The sequence below is a fragment of the Quercus robur genome, chromosome 2 (assembly GCF_932294415.1).
Source record: "Quercus robur chromosome 2, dhQueRobu3.1, whole genome shotgun sequence".
NCBI lineage: Eukaryota > Viridiplantae > Streptophyta > Magnoliopsida > Fagales > Fagaceae > Quercus > Quercus robur.
Genome location: NC_065535.1, coordinates 93,175,960 through 93,196,391, shown reverse-complemented (window position 1 = coordinate 93,196,391; position 20,432 = coordinate 93,175,960). Strand labels below are relative to the sequence as shown.

The following is a 20,432-nucleotide window of genomic DNA, read 5'->3' as shown; positions in this document are numbered from 1 at the left end:
TTTTTATCCAAATTTTACTAAATAAAGTTTAAAAATTTACATGATAATAAGTAGAATAATTGGTAAAATTTCAAAGTCTTTCAGCAACGTAACAAATTAAAGCTTTTGTTAATGGGATGTCCTTGTCCACTGGTTGAGGACGCATCATCATCATCATTATTTTTGATGATTTGAAGATATCTTTCCTTGGTCTTCACAAAAAAAGATATCATTCTTTGTTTGTTAGCCTCTATTTGGGAGGCACGTTTTGCGCTTCCAGCTATGCGTTTTTTTTCTCATGTGGGTTTCGTGTACTGTTTATGAGACCTACAAATATTTTTTTTAATAAAAACAATTTTAAAATTGGATTTCATAGCATTATTTACACATTTAAAAATTATTTTACTACAGTATTTTCAATTTTTAATTTTTAACAATAAATGGTATCCAAACAGATCTTAATCTGTCTTTATTACTTGTTAAAGCCGGCTATGGGCTATGGTTATAACACATAAAACGTGTTGTAGTTGTAAGGAAAAAGCTATATACTTTTAATCCTTTTTATTTTGTAAGAATTTGAATTTAAAAGAAGAGAGAGAGGGGTAAAATGAGATATTTAGGGGGTGTTTGATACATACACTTAAAAATTGAAAATTGTTATTTAAAAACATATGTGAAAATACATGTAAGTAAAAAAGTGTGTGGAAATATGTGTAATATTGTTTAAAAATTGAAAATTGTTGTTTAAAAACATGTACCAAACACCCCTTATACTTTTCTATTTGATAGATAATGGATTACTTATATTTGCTTTAAATAAATAACTTGTTTAAAGTAGATTAGTAAAAATTGCTTATTTTTAGTAGTTTAAGTGCATAATTTGAGACAAAAAGTTAAAGATTTGCTTATTTTCAAAGAACTAAAACTTAAATTATTTAAAATAATGTAAAGATAAAAAGTAACGTAGAACCCACAAAGAGTACATAAAATAGGTAAAAAGCTAACTTATAATTAAATACCAAACACACACTAAAATCAAATACCAATGAAAAATTAAAATTATTTTACTATTCAGTTTATTTTTGCTACTATTTATGAGCCTCATTGTATTTTTGGATACTATTCATGGGCCCCGCTATACTATCTCAACTAACTTTTACCTTTATTTATAATACTTTTAACAATAAGATTTCAATTTCAACAAAATAAGCAGTATCCAAACAGATACTAAAAATAAATCGTGTTCAATGGGACTTAAAAGAATGGTCTTTCATTTTTTTGGTAGATAAGGGACCACAAAGAATTGCTTATTTGCATCTCACAGAAAAGGATCATACACCTCTATCGAAAAGTCAATAAATGTGTTAATACAATTTTGTAGAAGGGGAGTCAATAAATGTTAATACACATTTATGAGCCTCATTGTATTTTTGGATACTATTCATGAGCCCCGCTATACTATTTCAACTAACTTTTACCTTTATTTATAATACTTTTAACAATAAGATTTCAATTTCAACAAAATAAGCAGTATCCAAACAGACACTAAAAATAAATCGTGTTCAATGGGACTTAAAAGAATGGTCTTTCATTTTTTTGGTAGATAAGGGACCACAAAGAATTGCTTATTTGCATCTCACAGAAAAGGATCATACACCTCTATCGAAAAGTCAATAAATGTGTTAATACACTTTTGTAGAAGGGGAGTTAAACGACAAGATTTTGTCATTTTTAAATATATATCCACCTGATGATGTTATGTGACAAAAATCATGCTCACATCTTGTAATTAGATTCCAACGGAAAATAATAGCAAAATATTTAATTTGTCACAAACCTAAACAATTAACCGTCAGGTTAAATCAAAAGTCTAAAAACTAAAATAACTTGCCTTCATCAAAAGCCAAAAGGGGAAAGATGAATCAAGAATCCAATAAATTCAACTAGTAAAATCTTGTCATCAAATAAGAGACTTTGCTTTGAATCGCACATACACAAAAACAACAAAAATAGAAAGAAACTACCCGTTAGCATTTTATCCAAATGGTACAAAAATAAAAATAAAAATAATGAGGAAAGGAAAGTACTTGTGCCGACTGAATTTAGCAATGGATTCAATGAACTTATCGCATACCAAGTCAAACACATGGAGGTTATACTGCCCAATAAAGTAAAATAAAAAAAAACCTTTGACACCAAAGGGGTAACAACTATGAAAGGAACTCGTATTTTTTCTTTATTTATTTATTATTTTTTTGTGATAATCATGAAAGAAACTGGTATATAGTGGTCTTCCAATATACTATATCATTCCTGGACCTAACTTATTGACAATTGAAGTTTTGATGGGAAAATGTTTCCCTTGCTTTCGACTTTGGGCCATGTTTAGTTTGAGTGGAAGACTTCTTTTGCCATGTGGGTGACTTTGAATTTCTTAATTCTTACTAATTTTCCATCCATAGTAAGTGCGTTTCAGCACGAAAACAAAACAAAACTAATTGACTAATAACAGGTTAAACTAACCAAATTTTACTACTGAATAAAAAATATTTCAAATATTTTTGGAGGAAATGCTACGAGCAACAATTTCCACAATATTTTTCATACCATTCGATTTAACAAGTTTTTACTTATTTTTATTTGAATTTATCACTGACGTCACTTTCTCACTTACAAAAAATAACTTGCCACATCAACAATTGTGATTTTTTTTTTTTTTTTGTCTCGAGACTTACTGATATTTTTGATACCTTGTTTCATGTAATAGTACCGGCAGCATTGCTTACAATAGTCCCAATCATTAATTGAAGAGATCCACAAAGACAAAAGCACATGCCTATCTATATAACAAATTGGATATTATTATTATTATTATTATTTCTGTTTGGGAGAAGGGGGGTGGGAGCAGAAGTAATGTTAGGGATATAATATTTTTCACAATATTGATATGGTCTGTTGTGAGTAGAGCAACGCCGCTTTCACTTGGGTCCACTATTGACACTACTTTTATTGTGCATCAATCATAATAAGTTATGCCAGCAATTGTGAAAATAATGAAAAAATGTTATATCCTTAAACTTTTTGGGAACGCAAGTTGTAACACCACACACTAAAATAACATTCACCACTTCTGAGTGAGCATATGCAAATGATAATTAATCTATCTACCACCTTCAATACACTTATAAGAAATCTTGAGAATTCTGGTTACAAGTATCAAAATTCATTTAGAATCAGTGCCTATCCTGCTTCAACTTCAACCCAAAGAAAAGGAAGTATTACCTTGAAAATTATTATTCCCTTTCTTTTCCCTCCTTTGACAAAAGGAAAAAGGCCCTTCATTAATGTATTCCATCCAACATATTCATGATAGATGATAGCATATGTCAAACTTCTTTCCTGTAATGAAATCATATAAGAATCAGTATAACTGGGGGTTTACACAGCTTCATTTAACTAAAAGAAAAAAGGAAATTCACTTTTTATTTTGCTTACAATAAGTGGGGGAGGGGATTTGAACCAAGTTCTCCATAAAGAGAACATGTAATGCCACTGAGCTACAAGACTCTTGGTAACATAGAAAATTCATTGTTAAAGTTTTCCCCTAAACTAGCTAAACTAAAGATAAGAACCATGCTTCCTCTATCTATCTACCCCACTACTTATCTCCTGTACTGTAGCAGTTGGGCTGGATGTAACAGCAATGGATGATTCAGGAGGATCAATAGGAGCAGTAACAGCAATGGTTGTAGGAAGTGTGGATGGTGGAGAAACAACAGCAATGGCTGTAGGTGGTGTGGATGGTGGAGAAACAGAAGCTGGAGTCGCAGCAGCAGCTTGAAGTTGAGACTTTGATATAATGTGTTTCAGCCTGTTGTTCTTAAAGTTCTTCCAGAAGTAGAATTGCTGCCTATGCACCAACTCCTGCCAACTCCAGATAATTTTCAAACTCATTAGCTAATTTACATGAAAAAATTTATAGTGTCAATACAAATGGAAAAATACATTTAATTTCATTGACTGTTATAAGTCACTTTCATTTCAACCCAGAAACTCAAATTCATTACTCTCTAAATACATACCAACAAGTGACATCTAATAAATATAAATGTCTGAGATTTAAGAGAAGCACTTAAGACATTGCGCCAAAACTTAGCAACTAAAAGGAAAAAAAGAAACAAAGAAGGAAGGTTTGCCACTGCATTTATCTGATTAGGTAGACATTTTTCTACGTACCTATAGGCCATAATAGATAACTATATGAACGCAATAGCCAGGAACTCAATTTATTATTATTTATTTTCCCTTTTGTGCATGATATGTGGTGTGGTGCAGGGGAGAAGGCGTAATTTCATTCCTTAGCTAGGTTGAGGGTAAACAGACATCTCTGTGGCCATGATAGCATCATGTTGCCTCTCTCTCTCAGTCAGGAATTAAAAGTGAATTTATCATTCTTTTTGCAAAACTTAAGTGACCACTTGTTCCCTAGCTTAAGCCATATAATGGAATCAACATCAACAAATAAACTACTTAAGTAAATGAAACCATCAATTTGATCCTCAGTAGGTAACAAATATACAACCATTACTGAACAATACAATTCAAAGAGCCACTCTGTTGCTCAAGATACAAAATAAGTGGGGTGGGTGTCCAGTCCAGCAGTGGCAGCTCCACATGCAAGCCAGGGTGGTCACAGGACCACCCTGACTTGCAAAAAAATGTATATATACGCTTGCCAAAAAAAAATTATATGCTAAACTAACCTATTGTGACTACCCTCATAAAAATTTTGAACACCCTGACTTGATAATTACAAAAATTTAGGTTCAACAAAAATAAGAGTAGTACTACTACATTCACAATAATTTTACAACAAATCTAATGTAGTAAGCTATTACTGATTCTAATTTGGGCCAAATACTAATATTATTTTTTACCTACCAATAACAGCCTTTTGCATAAGATTTATCGTAAAAATATTATGGACGTAGCATTACTCCAAAATTAATTCTGCCTCCAAACATAATTCTTAATCCTTTTTTTTTTTTTTAAAGCTTAAATAACAACAATAAATATTGGCTCAAATAACAACAAATATAAACCAAACAAAAACAAGATAAGACCAAACAACAAGAAGTGAAAAAATTATTCAACAAAAAACCTATTATAAAACAAAAAGTAAAAATTTGTAACTTGTTCAACCTATCCAATAAAAATAATTTCTAATTTCATTTTTCTTTAAAAAATTGTACCAATAAAAATATTGTGGTAATTTAAATTTCTTAGCGACCACCCTAAAAAATATTCCTAGAGCCACAACTGGTATCCAAAAAGTCAGATCCTAACCTTGTTGCCTGGATGTGCCATTGAACTGCGAAAGTTTGCATTTTGGAGAAGTTCGAGAAAGTACAGGCAATGGGGATACCTGATACAATCCTAGTAAGTAAGTATATGTATTTGGATGTCACAATATAATGATATATATAAGACCATTAATCGACAGAATCAGACAATAAAATAAGCAGTTGCTCAGCTTTATTTCAAGCCTAATGCTACAGTCGTTGGATAAGTAGAATTAGCTCACATTATAAATTTTGCATACTCTGGTCGTTGCCAGTATTGAAGGTATCTCAAGTAGCCAATAAAAGCTTCATCCTCAAAATAGCGATTTTGAGCCAAATCTGCATCAGAAATGAAAAACATTCTCAAGTGCATGGCATATATGGTATAAAAGGCTAAGTATTAATAACTGGCATATAGAATAAACATCATACTAATGTTACAAGACAAAATGCCTTTGTAATTACTTTCTGAATTGGCTGCTACCACCATTGACAAATATTAAGTAAATTATCCATATTAATGATCTCTATGCTTTATCACAATTACCTTTTAAAGGAAGATGTGAGTGAGAAGCAATACAAGCACATTACTTTCTCTGCTTCCATCTTTCACCACACAAATCGATAGGTTTTTATTTAAAAACTTGAAAGCAGTAAAGGTACTTATAGAAGTTCCTTTCTGTCAAGTAAGCACTACCTAAGCTAGTCATATCACCTATACTTATAAATGCAAGACTTGCTTAGGAAGGCAAATAGCCAAGGCATCATCTGGATATCCTGACAACAGAATTGAAGAGTTGGGGGGGGGGGGGGGTATGTTTGATGCAATGATGAGTTTATTGTCCACATCGTGTACAACGAAGAATCAACAATTCATGGCTCTGTAATTTGGTTCAAATAGCAAGGAAAAGTTTTAGATTAATGTGACTGATGGTCAATTTTTGATTCAATCAGAAACAGGAAGTTGATTAACCATGTCAGTCTTGAAATACATTTAATGCCTAGTAATGCTCTTTATACTAATCTAAAACAGATTCTTTATTTTCACTAAAGAATTTGACATTTTCCATACACATTTTAATTGCACATGCATAAGGTATGGATTTCATTTGGATATAAATATTTTCAAGTCATATACAAGATCATTCAACCACAATCTGTGGATCACCAAATGGGTGCTTTCTATTCCATTTCAAATGAGAGTAAGAGTACCCTCATGCCTATAGTATAACACCACTACCATACTAAGTGAATTTCACACGAAAATAACCAACTTACAGTGTATGTAAGTAGGATTAGCTAGACACTGAACAAATTCAAGTTCGAGCAAAAATCTCTGCCTCCCATCATCAGGATCTTTATACAAGGTTTTTGGCCTGAAATTAAGACACCCAAGTCAGTAGAGTGTACTTAGTTGTTTTATAGCAACGCTGCTAGTTTGGTTGCACTGAGCTGAAAATTCTCTACCTCTTTGTTCTAAACAAAATTCTCATTCATATATAACAAATAATAATAACAATAAATTAAGATACCCATTACCCATTATTAAGTAGGACAGATAAAAAAGACATTTTTTACATTCTTATTAAGGTCATATCCAATGCACAAAACTCTCACTTTTGTGAGTTTCAAGAAAGGTAATTTGCAAATTAGTAAATCATTATTATAATGGTTTTCCATTTTAGAAGTATAAAAAAACTTTTACTTTCTCAAACCCCAAATAATATAATAACTAAATAAAATATTTAGTTGAGATTAAGGCATTTTTTTGTGTATTTGTTCAATAGATATGATGCATTCTTTAACATCACTCCAAAGCACCAATTTGCTTCTTTTTGTCATAGGTGGAATTTAAAACTCAAGTCCTTATTCGACAACAAAAAACATTACCGATTGAGCTAGATTTCTTGTGTTTGACATGTAACTCATGATATATTTCAATTTCTATCCTTTTCACACCATTTCTTGGCAACCAAACACAACACACATTTTGCACATACAAAAAAGTGAAAAGATGTTTAGAGATACTTACGAGGTTGATATAGCCGTGTCCTCACTTTCTGCATTGGAAGCCATGAAACAAAATAAACCTCCACATCAACCACAACCCAGAAAATAAGCAAACTAACTAACTAAAAGTTTAGAATAAAAAAAACTGCCTTGTTATATAAAAAAGAATTTACATACCAGATGACATCCTCAAAGATTGTAGCTTTTTCGAGGAAACCGATGTTGGTGGAGTGTAAGCTTTGTTTGGTAGCTGAGAAAGATGGAAATGGAGAGTTTAAAATGTTGTCTGGCGTTGCCGTTATGGCTTTCGTGATTTTGGGGCTGTGAAAATGTGAACCTCTTTCCCATTTTCATTTTTTTTTCGTGTCTGCATTTTCTTAGCCAGCAAGAAAACTAGTGTGGGCCCTGCAGTAATTACCCATATGCTATGTGGGCCTCAATTTTTAGTTTGCTATGTAAGGCAACCTAAACAATTCACTTTTTTTTTTTTTTTTTTTTTTGAGAGATTACGTAGAAAGTTGTGTATATACCATTTTTCAAAAGGTTTTTAAATTTCTCAATTAAAGTCCTAATTTAAAATACCGTTTCAATTTGAAACCTTTATCAATTTATATTATTTATTTCCATCAATTCTAGTAATAGAGTAAAAAAAAGTGAAAAATTATTTATTAAATTCTTCATTTCACATAGAGTTTATTCATAAATCAATTTGGTAATTATTGATTAGAAGGGTAAAAAAAAGAAAGCTTCGATTAGAGGAAAAATTTTCACTTAAAGTAAGAAAGTGATTGCCAAAAAATTGAAACTTGATACCTAGGTAAAACACAAAGTCAAATGAATAACACTAATAGATAGAAAATTCAAATTGAATTGTTTCGTAAGTTTGAGACTTTATAAATTAACAAAATTAAAAACCTTAGACCTACCTAATCTAAAATATGGTATAAACCTTGAAGCTTTTACATAATTTTCTCGCTTTTAATAATTGCTGAAGTGACATGTTATAATTGGTATATAATAAAAATGATGCCAAATAACTGATCCATGTAAAAATTCTATATTATACCAATCATAACTTGCCATATTTGCAAGTTGTGAAAAAACATCTTGGGCATTACCCTATTGGGAAGTCAAGGGATAAAGTTTTCTTGAATAATTATCAGAAAATAATCCACGTCATTTTTATTGCATGATATTTAAGTAACTGAACCAAGTTACATAATTTATAGATAATGTGACTAAAAGCATATGAAGGATTACTTTTAAATAGATTGGAGGAATTCTCTTCTAATCGTTTTGAAGAAGTGGAGAAATTTCCCTTTAAATTGGTTTAAATTATATTGTATAAGATGACACTAAACTTCAATCATTGAGTATTTTCTTTGAAGTATTTATTTCCAATTAATTTTTCTATGTGCAACACCTTTTTCCATTGGTGGGGAGGAGAGAATAGAATTAAAGAAGAGATAAAAATAAAAATTCATAAAGATAAGAAATGAAGATAGGAAGGGAAAAGAAAAGAAAAAGCTGAGACACATATTGACTGCAACAAATCAAAACAAATTAAAAAGTAAGGTGAGGTAAAGTATGATGTTAAATGTACCAATTTTGTGATTAAAATGAATCATTTTGACCGTACTTATTAAAATGGAATGAAATTCACAATCGTGCTTGAACACACCAATTCATTTTAATAAACATACCAAAATGGTATTTATAATATTGGTTTGATCAATGAGATTGAGTGGCCATATTATAACCTCTCTCTTTTGTCCCCACTCCAAAATAGATAATAATAAAAATTGAAAAAAAAAAAAAAAAGATAAGGAAAAGAAGATTAAATTTGTTACACTTACTTATTAGGGAGGCTTGGGGCATGCCACTCTTTTCTTTTGGGGTTTTTAAATGTAAAATTATGGAAATTAATTGGTTTGCTCACATATGTACACTGTCTCACAGGCAATGTCACACTGTCACATAGGCAACTGTTAAAAAATTGTGTACTTTAAACAATTTAGTGCATGTGATTTTACATTTAGTCACAAAAAAATTGGTTGTTACAGAGTAACATGTAACAAAAATTGGTCAGTTAGACATGACATAACAAATTTTATACATTAATGTAGGAAACAAAATTTGGAGCTCCAACTACATCTAAATATAGCAAAAATAAATGTAAGAAACAACTAATTGAGAAACAAAATGACCCAACATTTGCCTTATTTATAAATGGGAAACAAGAGGCTCTCTCTCATCTTTGATTCCACACACATTGATTCTCATTTTTTTTATCACATTTTTTTTGTGGGTTTCATCCTCAAACCATTTTTTTTTCTCTCTCACTATTTTCATGGGAGACCCTCCACGTTCACCGTCGACTGATCCCTATAGCATCCTCACAATCTCGAAAGATTTATGCAAAGCATACAAATCCCTTTTCAATAAATTTCATTCTGAAAAAAGCCCCATAAGCAAAACAGAAGTTGAAGCCAGATCACCAGGCATTAAGAATGAAGCCTATAAGGTACGTAAACATACAATTTCTCATGCATCTTTCTCTTAAATCCATGCAAAATTAAATCTCTGTTTTAACCCAAATTTTCATTTGGGGTATTTGACCCCAGAAGGAATTTTATTTTTACTTCTGGATTTTATGAATTTTAGGGCTAGTGACTTGTACTTTCTTTTTTTACACCATAAAAATTGGGTGAAAATTGAATTCTGGGGCTAAAAACTTGTAATTTCTTTTTTACAATATAAAATTTGGATTAATTTTGTTTGAGCTTCAATGAAATATTCATTAACAATAAATAAAGCCTCAAGCAAAAGCCCTATCTTTTATTTTCAAGGTTTTGAGCTTTAATGCGATAACAAGTAAAGTACTTTCCAGCTGGTAAAAAAAATATTAGGATAAAAGGTAGAATTGAGAGTTTTGTGTACTAAGTAACTAATATAAATATTTTATTCCAATTTTAGTGTTTTATTTACTTTATATGGGGGAAAAAGAATGCTATTGGTATGATTGAGATTTGGGGTAATATAAATTGGAACACTAAAAATAGGACATGACATATGATTTTTATTTTGAAGACAACATTTAGTGTGTGTTTGCGTGTGTTTGCAATTTTTGGCTGATCCCATGGCACTTTTCATGGATCAGCCAAGTGATAAAAAACGCGTGAACAGTATTTTCAGTAATAAAAAAAAATGCTACAGTGTTTTCAGTAATAAGTTTTCAGTTTTCAGCAAAATAAGCAGTATTTAAACAAACCCTTAAAATTTTATGGAAAGCATTTAGAATTTTAGATTCTATATATATGGGATTTTAGTTTTATGTACACAGGATTCTTCATTCTAGCTTCTATATACATAGGATTTTTCATTGTAGTTTCTGTATAGAGAGGATTTTTATTTATTTTGGGTTTCTTCCATTTTTAGGTTGTCAATGGAAGATATGATGAAGAAAGAAGAACAACAACTAGCGATTCAACAACACTGGCGGATTTTATTCGTCAAGATCAGGACGATGATGAAGATGGCTTCTTCACACGCAGAGTTTCCCTCTTCTCAAGGAGTGCAAGTAGAAGAAGAAGCAAAACACCAACCCCACGTTCAGTCACAAACATTAGTACTCCAAATACAAGAAGGTACTCCACCCCACTACCAAGAAGTATGAGTAGAAGGAGCACATCAGAGACTGATTTCCCTATGGTATCAAGAGATATGGGTAGAGGGAGCCCATCAGAAACAGAAAGCAATCTATTAAGAAGTAAAAGCAGGAGGAGCAACTCGGAAACAGAAGCCTCTATATTAAGAAACATGAGATCACCAGAAACCGAGAAGCCAGTAAGCCCCGTGCCTTCTCTATCAAGAAATACGAGCAGCCGAAGGAGCAGCACCCCGATCATATTCTCGCAATCAACTGCACTTAAAAAACCTCCACCCATCGAGAAGAAGCTCAAGTGCACTCTTGAGGAGTTGTTTGAAGGATGCGTCAAGAAGATCAAGATCAATAGAGATGTCATCACAAATACCGGGTTAGTTAATCAATCATTTCCTATGTTCTCATTTGTTTCAACCTATAAGAGACATGATCAAAGCATATCATGCATCATATATTATGCATTATTTATGTTTTCTAATCCTGCCAAAATAAAAACTTCGATTACATAAAAAAATGGTTCTATCATGGGTCTAAATCATTTACTTTTCTATAGACAATGAATGATTCTATTCAAACTGCAGTGTTTTAATTCATAATGAAGTTGATTTGAATTGGAAGAACAAAAGAACGGTTTCTTGAATAGAAGGCTCATTAAGCTTGATTTGATATAGCTTATTTTCTAGGACTTATTTTAGTTAAAAAAATATGCTTGGTATAAGTACAATTGTACTTAGTAAAAACAATACTTCAAAAAGAAGTACATAAGCAAATAAAATTAATCATAATAATCAATAAACAAAATTAACACAAGCATTGATAAAAGCTTAACGAATACAAATCATTTGTACCATTTTTTGTGTTTCACTTTATGTTCTACCAATCACAACTTATCATATACTTGTTCAACTTTCTTTATAAAATAACCAAAGTTTAAAATGAAAAATAAATAAATAAATAAACACATGACAAGTTGTTATTGGTGGAACATAAAGTGGAATACAAAATATGGAATGAAGGATTTGTATTCGTGAAAGTGATGCTGTACTAATTATAGATTTGTCAACTTAACAAGATGTAAATATTTTTGTGTTTGTGTCATTGTTATTGCCTTTTTTCTTATAATGATGCACAATGTGACAGGATGATCGTCCAACAAGAGGAGGTACTGAAGATACAAGTAAAACCTGGATGGAAGAAAGGAACTAAGGTTACATTTGAGGGAAAGGGTGATGAGAAACCACGCTACTTACCAGCTGATATAATCTTCTCAATAGATGAAAAAAGACACCCTTTGTTTACAAGGGATGGTGACGATTTGGAAATTGGAGTTGAAGTCCCTCTACTCAGTGCTCTCACTGGCTGCTCAATTTCGGTTCCTCTATTTCGAGGTGATAAGATGACATTGTCATTTGATGATATCATATATCCTGGCTATGAAAAGGTTATCAAGGGCCAAGGCATGCCAAATCCTAAAGACCCAGGAAAGAGAGGTGATCTTCGAATCAAGTTTCTCGTTCAGTTTCCCACAGAATTAAGTGATGAAAAACGAGCACAAGCATGTAAAATACTACAAGAATGTACTTGATGATCATCAACTTATTCTTTTTGTTTTTATCCCTTCTTTATGGCATTGAGATTTACTTAGAATAACTTATCAAAAAAATGCGAGGGGAAATTAATACTCAAGTCCTAGTGGCTTGTAATTAATAATGTATATAATTTGATGACTTTTATGGGTACACACATAAAATTATTGTAACTAGTGTGTAAGCTGTACTTATGCACGAGAATGATGAATTGTAGTAATGCTATTGATGTTAGTTTGAGTTATTAAACATAAAAGATATAATTCGACCAGGACATTTAGAAGTACTAAATATATATATATATATATATATATATTTTGTTGCAATTTTCATGATATTGGTTTCGCCAAGTTTTTTATTACATTGCTATTACGAATATAATTTTGAAAATCACTATTAGATACTACATATATAATATTAATTCATAATTATTATCTGTGAAATTCTACTAAATATACATAAAATAAAATAATAAATTGGTCAAATAGTATCTCCTAAATTGAACGAGGATAGGTGCATGGAATCGTTCAGTTCAATTACAGTTTCTTACGTTCAATATCTTCGCTTTTCTCAAAAAAAAAAAAAAAAATAAATATATATATATATCTTTGCATATAAAATATCTGAATAGAAACAGTATAAAAAATATGCTCATTAGTTCAGAGAAAAAATAATAGCAAAAATCTAAATAATTTAATTTGTATGAAAAGCTAACAAAAGCAAAATCCAAATTTGATTCTAATTAAATTTTCTTTAAACTTTGGTTTTAAAAAGCAAAAAAACATATATACATACATACATACATACATGCATATATATATATATATATATATACCTAGTTAGTAATGGACCATACATAATTATGGTATATTATATAAATGACTTATAAGTTTGAATTATTTTTAGTTATACAAAAAAAAAAAAAAAAAGACTCATAAATATAAAAGCATTCAAACTTTTTCTTTCTCTAATTTTATATATAGAGTTAAATATATGATTAGGTTTTTTTTATAGTTTATTTGAACTCCTTGTTTTTTATACTAAATTAACTTATTTGATACAAAAAGTAAAAAAATTTAGATTAAATGGAACACGTGTTGCGAAATTAAACTCTAATTGAATTACAATTTAAAATCTAATTGGATTTTCTCTCAGCTTTATCTATCTATATATATATATATATATATATATATGCATTCCAACAGTAATATAACTTGCTCGGAGAGGAATCAGAAATTGAAGACATCACATTTTAGTCCAATCGACATTTGCTGTTTGAAACCTCATATCTCTAATCCAGCAGCAAAACAAGTGCTCTAGAAATCAGAGTAGCTTTCACCTTTTAAGAAAACGGGACCAAATCGCTTTTAAACCAATCTACCATACTACTTTTAGCCAAGACAAGAAAACCCACAAGGGGCAGAAAGACCACCCTACACATTGGTCTTTCCCTCCCATTTCCTACTTTCATATTTCAAGACCTGATTAAGGACTATAAACAAGAACTAGGAACCAAGTATCAACCATCTTCACCATTGCCATCATCAGTCATCACCATAAAAAAATGACATTTACATCTGATAGTGGTGAAAAATGAGATCAGATAACAATCAGTAAAAAATTGGGGTTCAACTTAATCTACATGATAATTGTACCTCAAGAACTTGAACCACGTGATGGTGGGCATTGCTGTGCAAGAAAAGGAACTTCCACCACTGTCCCTGTGATGTCGTCTCCAACGATTACAGTGTCTCCTTCTGAAGCAGCTTGCCTCTTGATATAGCCTAAACCAAAATGCTCAGATTCTTTTCTTCCAGATGCATAACTTGTTATCTTTCCCACCTGCACAAAGTTCACAAATATATTACAACCGTGAAGTTCCCCTTTATTATTATTAGTTTTTTCCCTGCAGATGCGACCATACAGTGCATGTTAACCCAGAAAGAGTAATAGCTTAAAGGGAACAGAAATGAAAATTATATACATAGGCATTATTTATTATGGATTGGTGCTTTATGTGCAAGAGCCATGAAGAGAGTATGGCTTGTTCGCTTTTTTTCTTTTTTCTTTTTTTTTTTTTAATTTTTTTTTAATAATAATAAAAATAAACTAAAATAAAAACCTTTGTTTTGAACTTTTCCTCTGTATACTTCCTGTGTATTAGCCCCCCCCACCCTCTTTTATTAACTTATCCTAACAAAAAATTGTTAAAAGACCACCATTGCATAAAAAATCCATCTGCTTTTTGAATAAACTTAGTCTAATTTTTTTGATACACTTAGTCTAATTAAATTAGCATATTATTATCTTTTGATTTCCAGAGAAAAAAACTAAATAAACTAATTTTTTTAGGTGGTCGATTGGATATTTTGTTTCCAAAGCTTTCATAAAATGAGAAACCTAATCCACAAATTAATTCCATTTTCTTCGTTCACCTTTCTTCAGTGACCAAACCCAGTATAAGAGAGAAAAAAAAATTTATACGGGTTATTTTTCTATGAATCATGACTAGTACCTTTTTCCCATTAATTGTGATGGGGCTGCCAGGTTCTGCTGGTGCTGATAGACGAATTCCCCAGAGTCTCTGCTTGACTCCATCATATGTTACAAGTCTAGATATAGTCTCCTGTCCCTTGTAACACCCTGAGAAGATTTGAATTAGACCTCCCATTTTCTTGTCCTATGGAAATGATTTTACAGGAGTTAAAACTTTAAATACCCTTGTTCAGAGAGATGGAATTCCAGAGATGAGCCTCCAGGACATTAAATTCATTAGTAAGTTCCTTTTGAGGAGTCGGCCTACCTGCAATAATGAAATTCCATTCTCATATTATATAGATACAAACATGCAAGCCAATTGATGCAATAAAGAATTCTCCACCTTGAAGAACCCTTAGTTTTTCCCACGCATTAGATCCCATTGGGATAGCACCCAGAGAAAGAATGGTTTTCCAGACTGATTCAGCAGCAGCTGGTGTCAACAACAGAGAAAAACCTTCTTCGGAAATGATATTTCCCACCCCTACAGTAACCGGCATTCCATTTACCTGCAAGTTGAAAAAAGATTTTGGTTAAGATCATTTGCAAATGATAAATGTGCACAATAAATTGCTGCTGTTCTTGGCTTCCTATACTTTCATAGTGCATTATTCTAATTGTGAACTTGTAATTTGAATGATTATAATTTTTTTTTTTTTTTAGTATAGTGGTTGTTAAAAGACACAAGCATTAACCTTTTTCAGTACAGAAGTTGTTAAAAGACAAAGTGTTAAATCAAGCTATTGGTTTCTGTAGATATTTACTCCAAGCCAGAATTTGACACTTATAGATACAATTTTTAAATGGAGTTAAGTCATGGGCTGCTGAAGACACATCATTTGTCACATCAAAAAAATTGTCATATAAGGCAAATTACAATGATGTAACATGTAATTTTCCCCAGGTTGGTTGTAACATAAATGCTTTATTAATCACACTAGAAAACTGATGTACACACAGAACAGAACTATTTTATGTGAAAAAAAAGATCCCTCAATTATGTCAACTTAAAATGAATATATATATATATATATATAGCATCACTCAGACTCCAAAATCAAGTCATTGACTGCAATAATGATCATATATTGTACCAGATGAAAATTGTAACAGAATTCATTGCATATATAGATTTGACCAGCAAAATGAGGTAAGAGAGAATGTCTAGTAATTCTCACACGAAAATAAACCAATAAGCACAAATTGCTCAGAAGCATACACTAAAATGTCGATGTGTGCCGTAAGGTTGTCCAACAAGATCACCAAGGTTCAACCCATCCATTACCTGATCACCATGATGACAATCATTAATCTCATCAAATTCAAAGCTTCAAAAGCATCACATAGAATGCTGGAAAAATATCTAGCAATATAAGAGAAATTCATATCTTTCTTACTTGATTGCTTCTGGGTCCCACCAAAACAAATAAGCTAGTTTGCTTGGTGATGTCTTGAATCTCGACCTTGTCAGCGGGAAATATGTACCTACAATTGAATTCCTCATAAAAGGTTTACTGCATGAATCTTTTCTCTTGATATCAATATAGTGAGCAAAAAAATATATTCACTCAACTAAACAAGACCTTAATTCAACAACATGGATGAATTATTTTTTCTACATTGTACTCTGTTGGTATCATCTAATCTGTCAAAAGCCCACTGTATATTTTTCTTGACAGCCATTGAACCACATTTTTGCTGGACATAACAAATACTATTCTTATTTGCAATACAAAAGACTAATACTACTAATAGTAAATAATAACAAGAAGAAATACAACTCAACAAGATGCACCTACTTGTTCAGCATTTCAGTTATACTTTGACACGTCACTGGTGAAACTACTAATAAAACTGCATTTTTCTGTGAACAAAAGCAAGCAAAAAAAATTCTAATCAGCTAACAAAAATACTAAGATTATTACATTGCAAGAAAGCCATCAGCCATGGGGGAACGATGAAGATTACCATGATCCACGCATGTGAAAGATCAATTGTCCGAGCTGTTGGTGTAACAAAAACAGTGTCACATCCCTACGGATTTCAATGAGAAATCCTGTTACTTAAGCCTGTAAATTTGTATTGATATAAGTAGGAACTCCATGAATGCAAAGAAATAATTTCACATCCTACCAAACTTACCTGTCCTTTGTGAAGACATTCAAAATCTGCAGTGCTTTGGTTGTGAAGAAACTGGATACGGTCTTCTCCACTAACTTCATGTCAGTTGAATCCATATTATTCATAAGAGAAGGAAAAAAAAAGAAAAAAAGAATGGAACCACCATATACAGCATGAGCTTTAGATAAATTAGAATGGTAAACCTCAAGCATTCAATCAAAAAATACATCATAAGTTTAATAATATGAAAAAAAAAAACCACGAGTTCAATGCAAAGATGACGGTGAAAAATGTCAATTATTAAAATAAGGCACTTTCTGAACTTGTAATACTTAATATGTCTGATAATAATACCAACATGTTAGCTAACACGATGATGATGATAAGGAAAGTACATGAAAGAAAAATGTACCTCTTATCCGGCCATAATGTGAAAGGTCCACAACCTAAGACGTCAGATGTCACAAAAAGAAATACAATCAAGCCATAAATCCATAGCTACATGATCAAGATTAGTTAAAACTCAAACACAATGGATCTAAAAGCTTACCAAAAGAAATAAGTTCAAAGACTGCTTTCAGTCTTATAAAACTTGTAAACAATGTAAACAAAAATATTCCACAACAACTGCATGGATTAATTTATTTGAAGCCACATAATAAGCACAGAGTTGTACTTAGCAAATAATTATGAGCTGTGATTAGCTGATCTAGCTGACTAAGCCCAAGCATAAGCCTAGTCCATCAATGCCTAATAGTTTTAGCTGCTTTGGCACACCCAGAGCCAGATTACATTGTGTTATTTATTCATGGATTCCTCAAATCACTTCAAATACTTGTTTCGGGAAACTAAGTGGAGTGTCTTGCTTAACACTAACTAAAATATATTCTAGGGCATTCAATGGTGAATATGTTCAACACATTTCCAAGTTTTGTCACAACTAAGTCTAATTGATCAGAGAACAAATAATGGAGCCATGACTAAATCTTCTTCTTATTCACAATTACCAAAATAAAATACCAATTAAAAATCAACATAGAATTTATCTGCACCAGACTCTGCAATAAAAACCTTCTAAAAGAAAATAATGACATCTGATAATGCAACTTCAATGGCAAAGTATAAAAATAAATACTCTTTGCATGTGCATCTACTTGTCATGTCTTAAAAACTCAGTAATATGTGAAGCTAAAATGCACTCATGCAATTCACGAATATGACAAAGCTGGAGGATCATATAAGCATAGAACCATTTCCTTCACAAAGTTAACCAAACTAAGCAATAGCATGAGGAAGAAACAGAAGAGGAAAATGAGCAGAGGTTTAGAACTATGATCAAATCAAATACGCACCACAACCCCATTATCAACCGCATCTAATGCTTCATCATCATTGTCAAATGTTTCAACAATCCCATCATCCGAAACCTTTGTACCTGAAAGTGTCAGAGCATCCTGCAAAGATTCAAGCTATTAAACCTACGGCATTATTTGATTCATTAAATTCACAAAATTTTAAAATTCGGTCTTCCAATTCAGATAAAGGTATCTTTTTTTTTTCTTTTTTTTTTTTTTTTTATATATTGTACAATATTTTTTGATAATTATATATTGTACAATATTAATATTATATAAGTAACACATGCATGCATACGTACACAATATCTGTATAATATATATAAAATAAAAATGTTTGACTTTTGGTTCACCTCATGAAATCTTTCCACATAAACTTATGAGACCTCAAAATTTTACATGTCATTATTCTAATAGTACATATTTTTAATTGATTTTAAATTATATTTTACATTAAAACCCTCCATTAGAATCTTACTACGTGTCCCCTTGGCATTGGCTTATAAGCCAGTGTTTTTGCTTTTAACTTTTATGTACAGTTTTTTAAAAACCTCACTCTTTCAAAGTACAAGTATACTTTAGCGCACTTTTAGTAAAAAGTTAAATAAGCGATTTCCAAATAGAGACTTATCATATTTTTTTAATACCCTATTAATAATTATCAAATTTCATATTTAAGCATTCCCGTGCACTGCACGGATTACTGACTAGTATATATACATTTGAAATTTGATGCCCCATTGAAAATATCAGGAAGTGCTAGTTGAGCTATGAGGTTCTCAGTGCTTGCATATACATAAAAAACATTAGTCACACTCGTGAACAATATTGCATATAGAGTGGTGATAGTTACACACAGTCTGAAATCGTGTTTTCACTTCAGTTAAAGTGTGTACAACAGTGTATAACTCAGTGTGTGTAACAATAATTAATTAGGGCGTATTGCATATATAATACAAGAAGTAGAAAAAAATGTTTGAGAGAAATTACTCTAAAAAACTGTTAATTCTAAATTACCACAAATAAAAATCCTAATTTTGGAAGCATAAATACACTTTTGGTCACTTCAATATATATATATATATATATATATATGAAATTTGGCACCAAAAAAATGTAGGCATGTAGTGAAAATGAGGCAACTACTTACGAGGAAGTCGTGATCGATTGGAGGAGGAGAGAGATCGAAGGGCAAGGCAGCAGGCAAGGTAGTAGAAGAGCTTCTGCTGCTGCTTCTTCTAATTTTTGTGGATGAGAGAAAGAGAGAGAGAGTGATAGAAATCGAGGGTGTTTTCTTGGTCCAAAACGGTCCGTTTTGGTGTGGAGAAGAAAGGTTCGAATTCCAACTCCGAGGAATAATCATCGATGGGAGAGTTACTGTTGTTGCCATTTTTGGAATCGTTGGACTTTGCGATTCTTCTAATGAAGCTAAAATGAAACCCAGAAAAACTAGTGTTCCTTCACTCTGCTTGTTATTAGAGAAGAACTATTTTACTGTGAATGTTTTATTTTTATATATTTTTTCAAAATTATAGTAATAATAATAATAAAAAATTCGTGTGTGTGAAGGAATTTGTTTTAATTTTAATGATTTATCTTACTATTGGAGTATATTATTATTTTTATGCATCATGGTTGAGAGGAGGTGGAGGGATTTAAATTCTTTCCTTTAAAAATATTTTCTTAAATATTATATATTTCATCTCATAATTTAAATCACTTCCAAACAAAGGTGAAAATGATTAGATATTGAAAAAAATACTGAATAATTACTTGTTGAAGTACATAATTTAGTTTAAGCCAATGGAGTTTGGTTCAGTTAGTAAGACTTAAATGT

At 31.3% G+C, this 20,432-nt stretch overlaps 3 protein-coding genes across 5 annotated transcripts; 1 reads left to right on the top strand and 2 right to left on the bottom strand.

Annotated features, from left to right (window-relative positions):
- Window positions 1-3,089: 3,089 nt before the first annotated feature.
- LOC126715891 (mediator of RNA polymerase II transcription subunit 31-like) lies at window positions 3,090-7,674 on the bottom strand. Of its 3 annotated transcripts, none has more exons than XR_007651948.1 (6): window positions 7,354-7,397; window positions 6,600-6,697; window positions 5,564-5,660; window positions 5,326-5,404; window positions 3,475-3,903; window positions 3,090-3,378 (listed from the first exon to the last, which is right to left on the bottom strand). XR_007651948.1 is itself a non-coding variant. In XM_050416733.1 (6 exons), exons 1-6 carry the CDS (start codon window positions 7,516-7,518, stop codon window positions 3,622-3,624), a joined length of 594 nt encoding a protein of 197 aa, XP_050272690.1. In that variant the 5' UTR covers window positions 7,519-7,674; the 3' UTR covers window positions 3,090-3,621. The 3 variants fall into 3 exon arrangements, 2 of the variants coding, with proteins under 2 accessions (XP_050272690.1, XP_050272689.1); XM_050416733.1 differs by adding an exon at window positions 7,509-7,674 and having other exon boundaries at window positions 3,090-3,903; window positions 7,354-7,381; XM_050416732.1 differs by having other exon boundaries at window positions 3,090-3,903.
- Window positions 7,675-9,672: 1,998 nt separating this feature from the next.
- On the top strand, window positions 9,673-12,845 carry LOC126715890 (uncharacterized). The gene is made up of 3 exons (XM_050416731.1): window positions 9,673-9,855; window positions 10,770-11,368; window positions 12,136-12,845. The coding sequence occupies exons 1-3, from the start codon at window positions 9,682-9,684 to the stop codon at window positions 12,578-12,580; spliced, it is 1,218 nt and encodes a 405-aa protein (XP_050272688.1). The 5' UTR covers window positions 9,673-9,681; the 3' UTR covers window positions 12,581-12,845.
- A 963-nt stretch (window positions 12,846-13,808) lies between these two features.
- LOC126715889 (putative transferase At1g60990, chloroplastic) lies at window positions 13,809-20,068 on the bottom strand. The gene is made up of 13 exons (XM_050416730.1): window positions 19,746-20,068; window positions 18,593-18,694; window positions 17,653-17,686; window positions 17,262-17,335; window positions 17,088-17,153; window positions 16,919-16,983; window positions 16,517-16,604; window positions 16,339-16,404; window positions 15,463-15,628; window positions 15,301-15,384; window positions 15,097-15,224; window positions 14,237-14,423; window positions 13,809-14,158 (listed from the first exon to the last, which is right to left on the bottom strand). Exons 1-12 carry the CDS (start codon window positions 19,983-19,985, stop codon window positions 14,238-14,240), a joined length of 1,299 nt encoding a protein of 432 aa, XP_050272687.1. The 5' UTR covers window positions 19,986-20,068; the 3' UTR covers window positions 13,809-14,158; window position 14,237.
- Window positions 20,069-20,432: the final 364 nt, after the last annotated feature.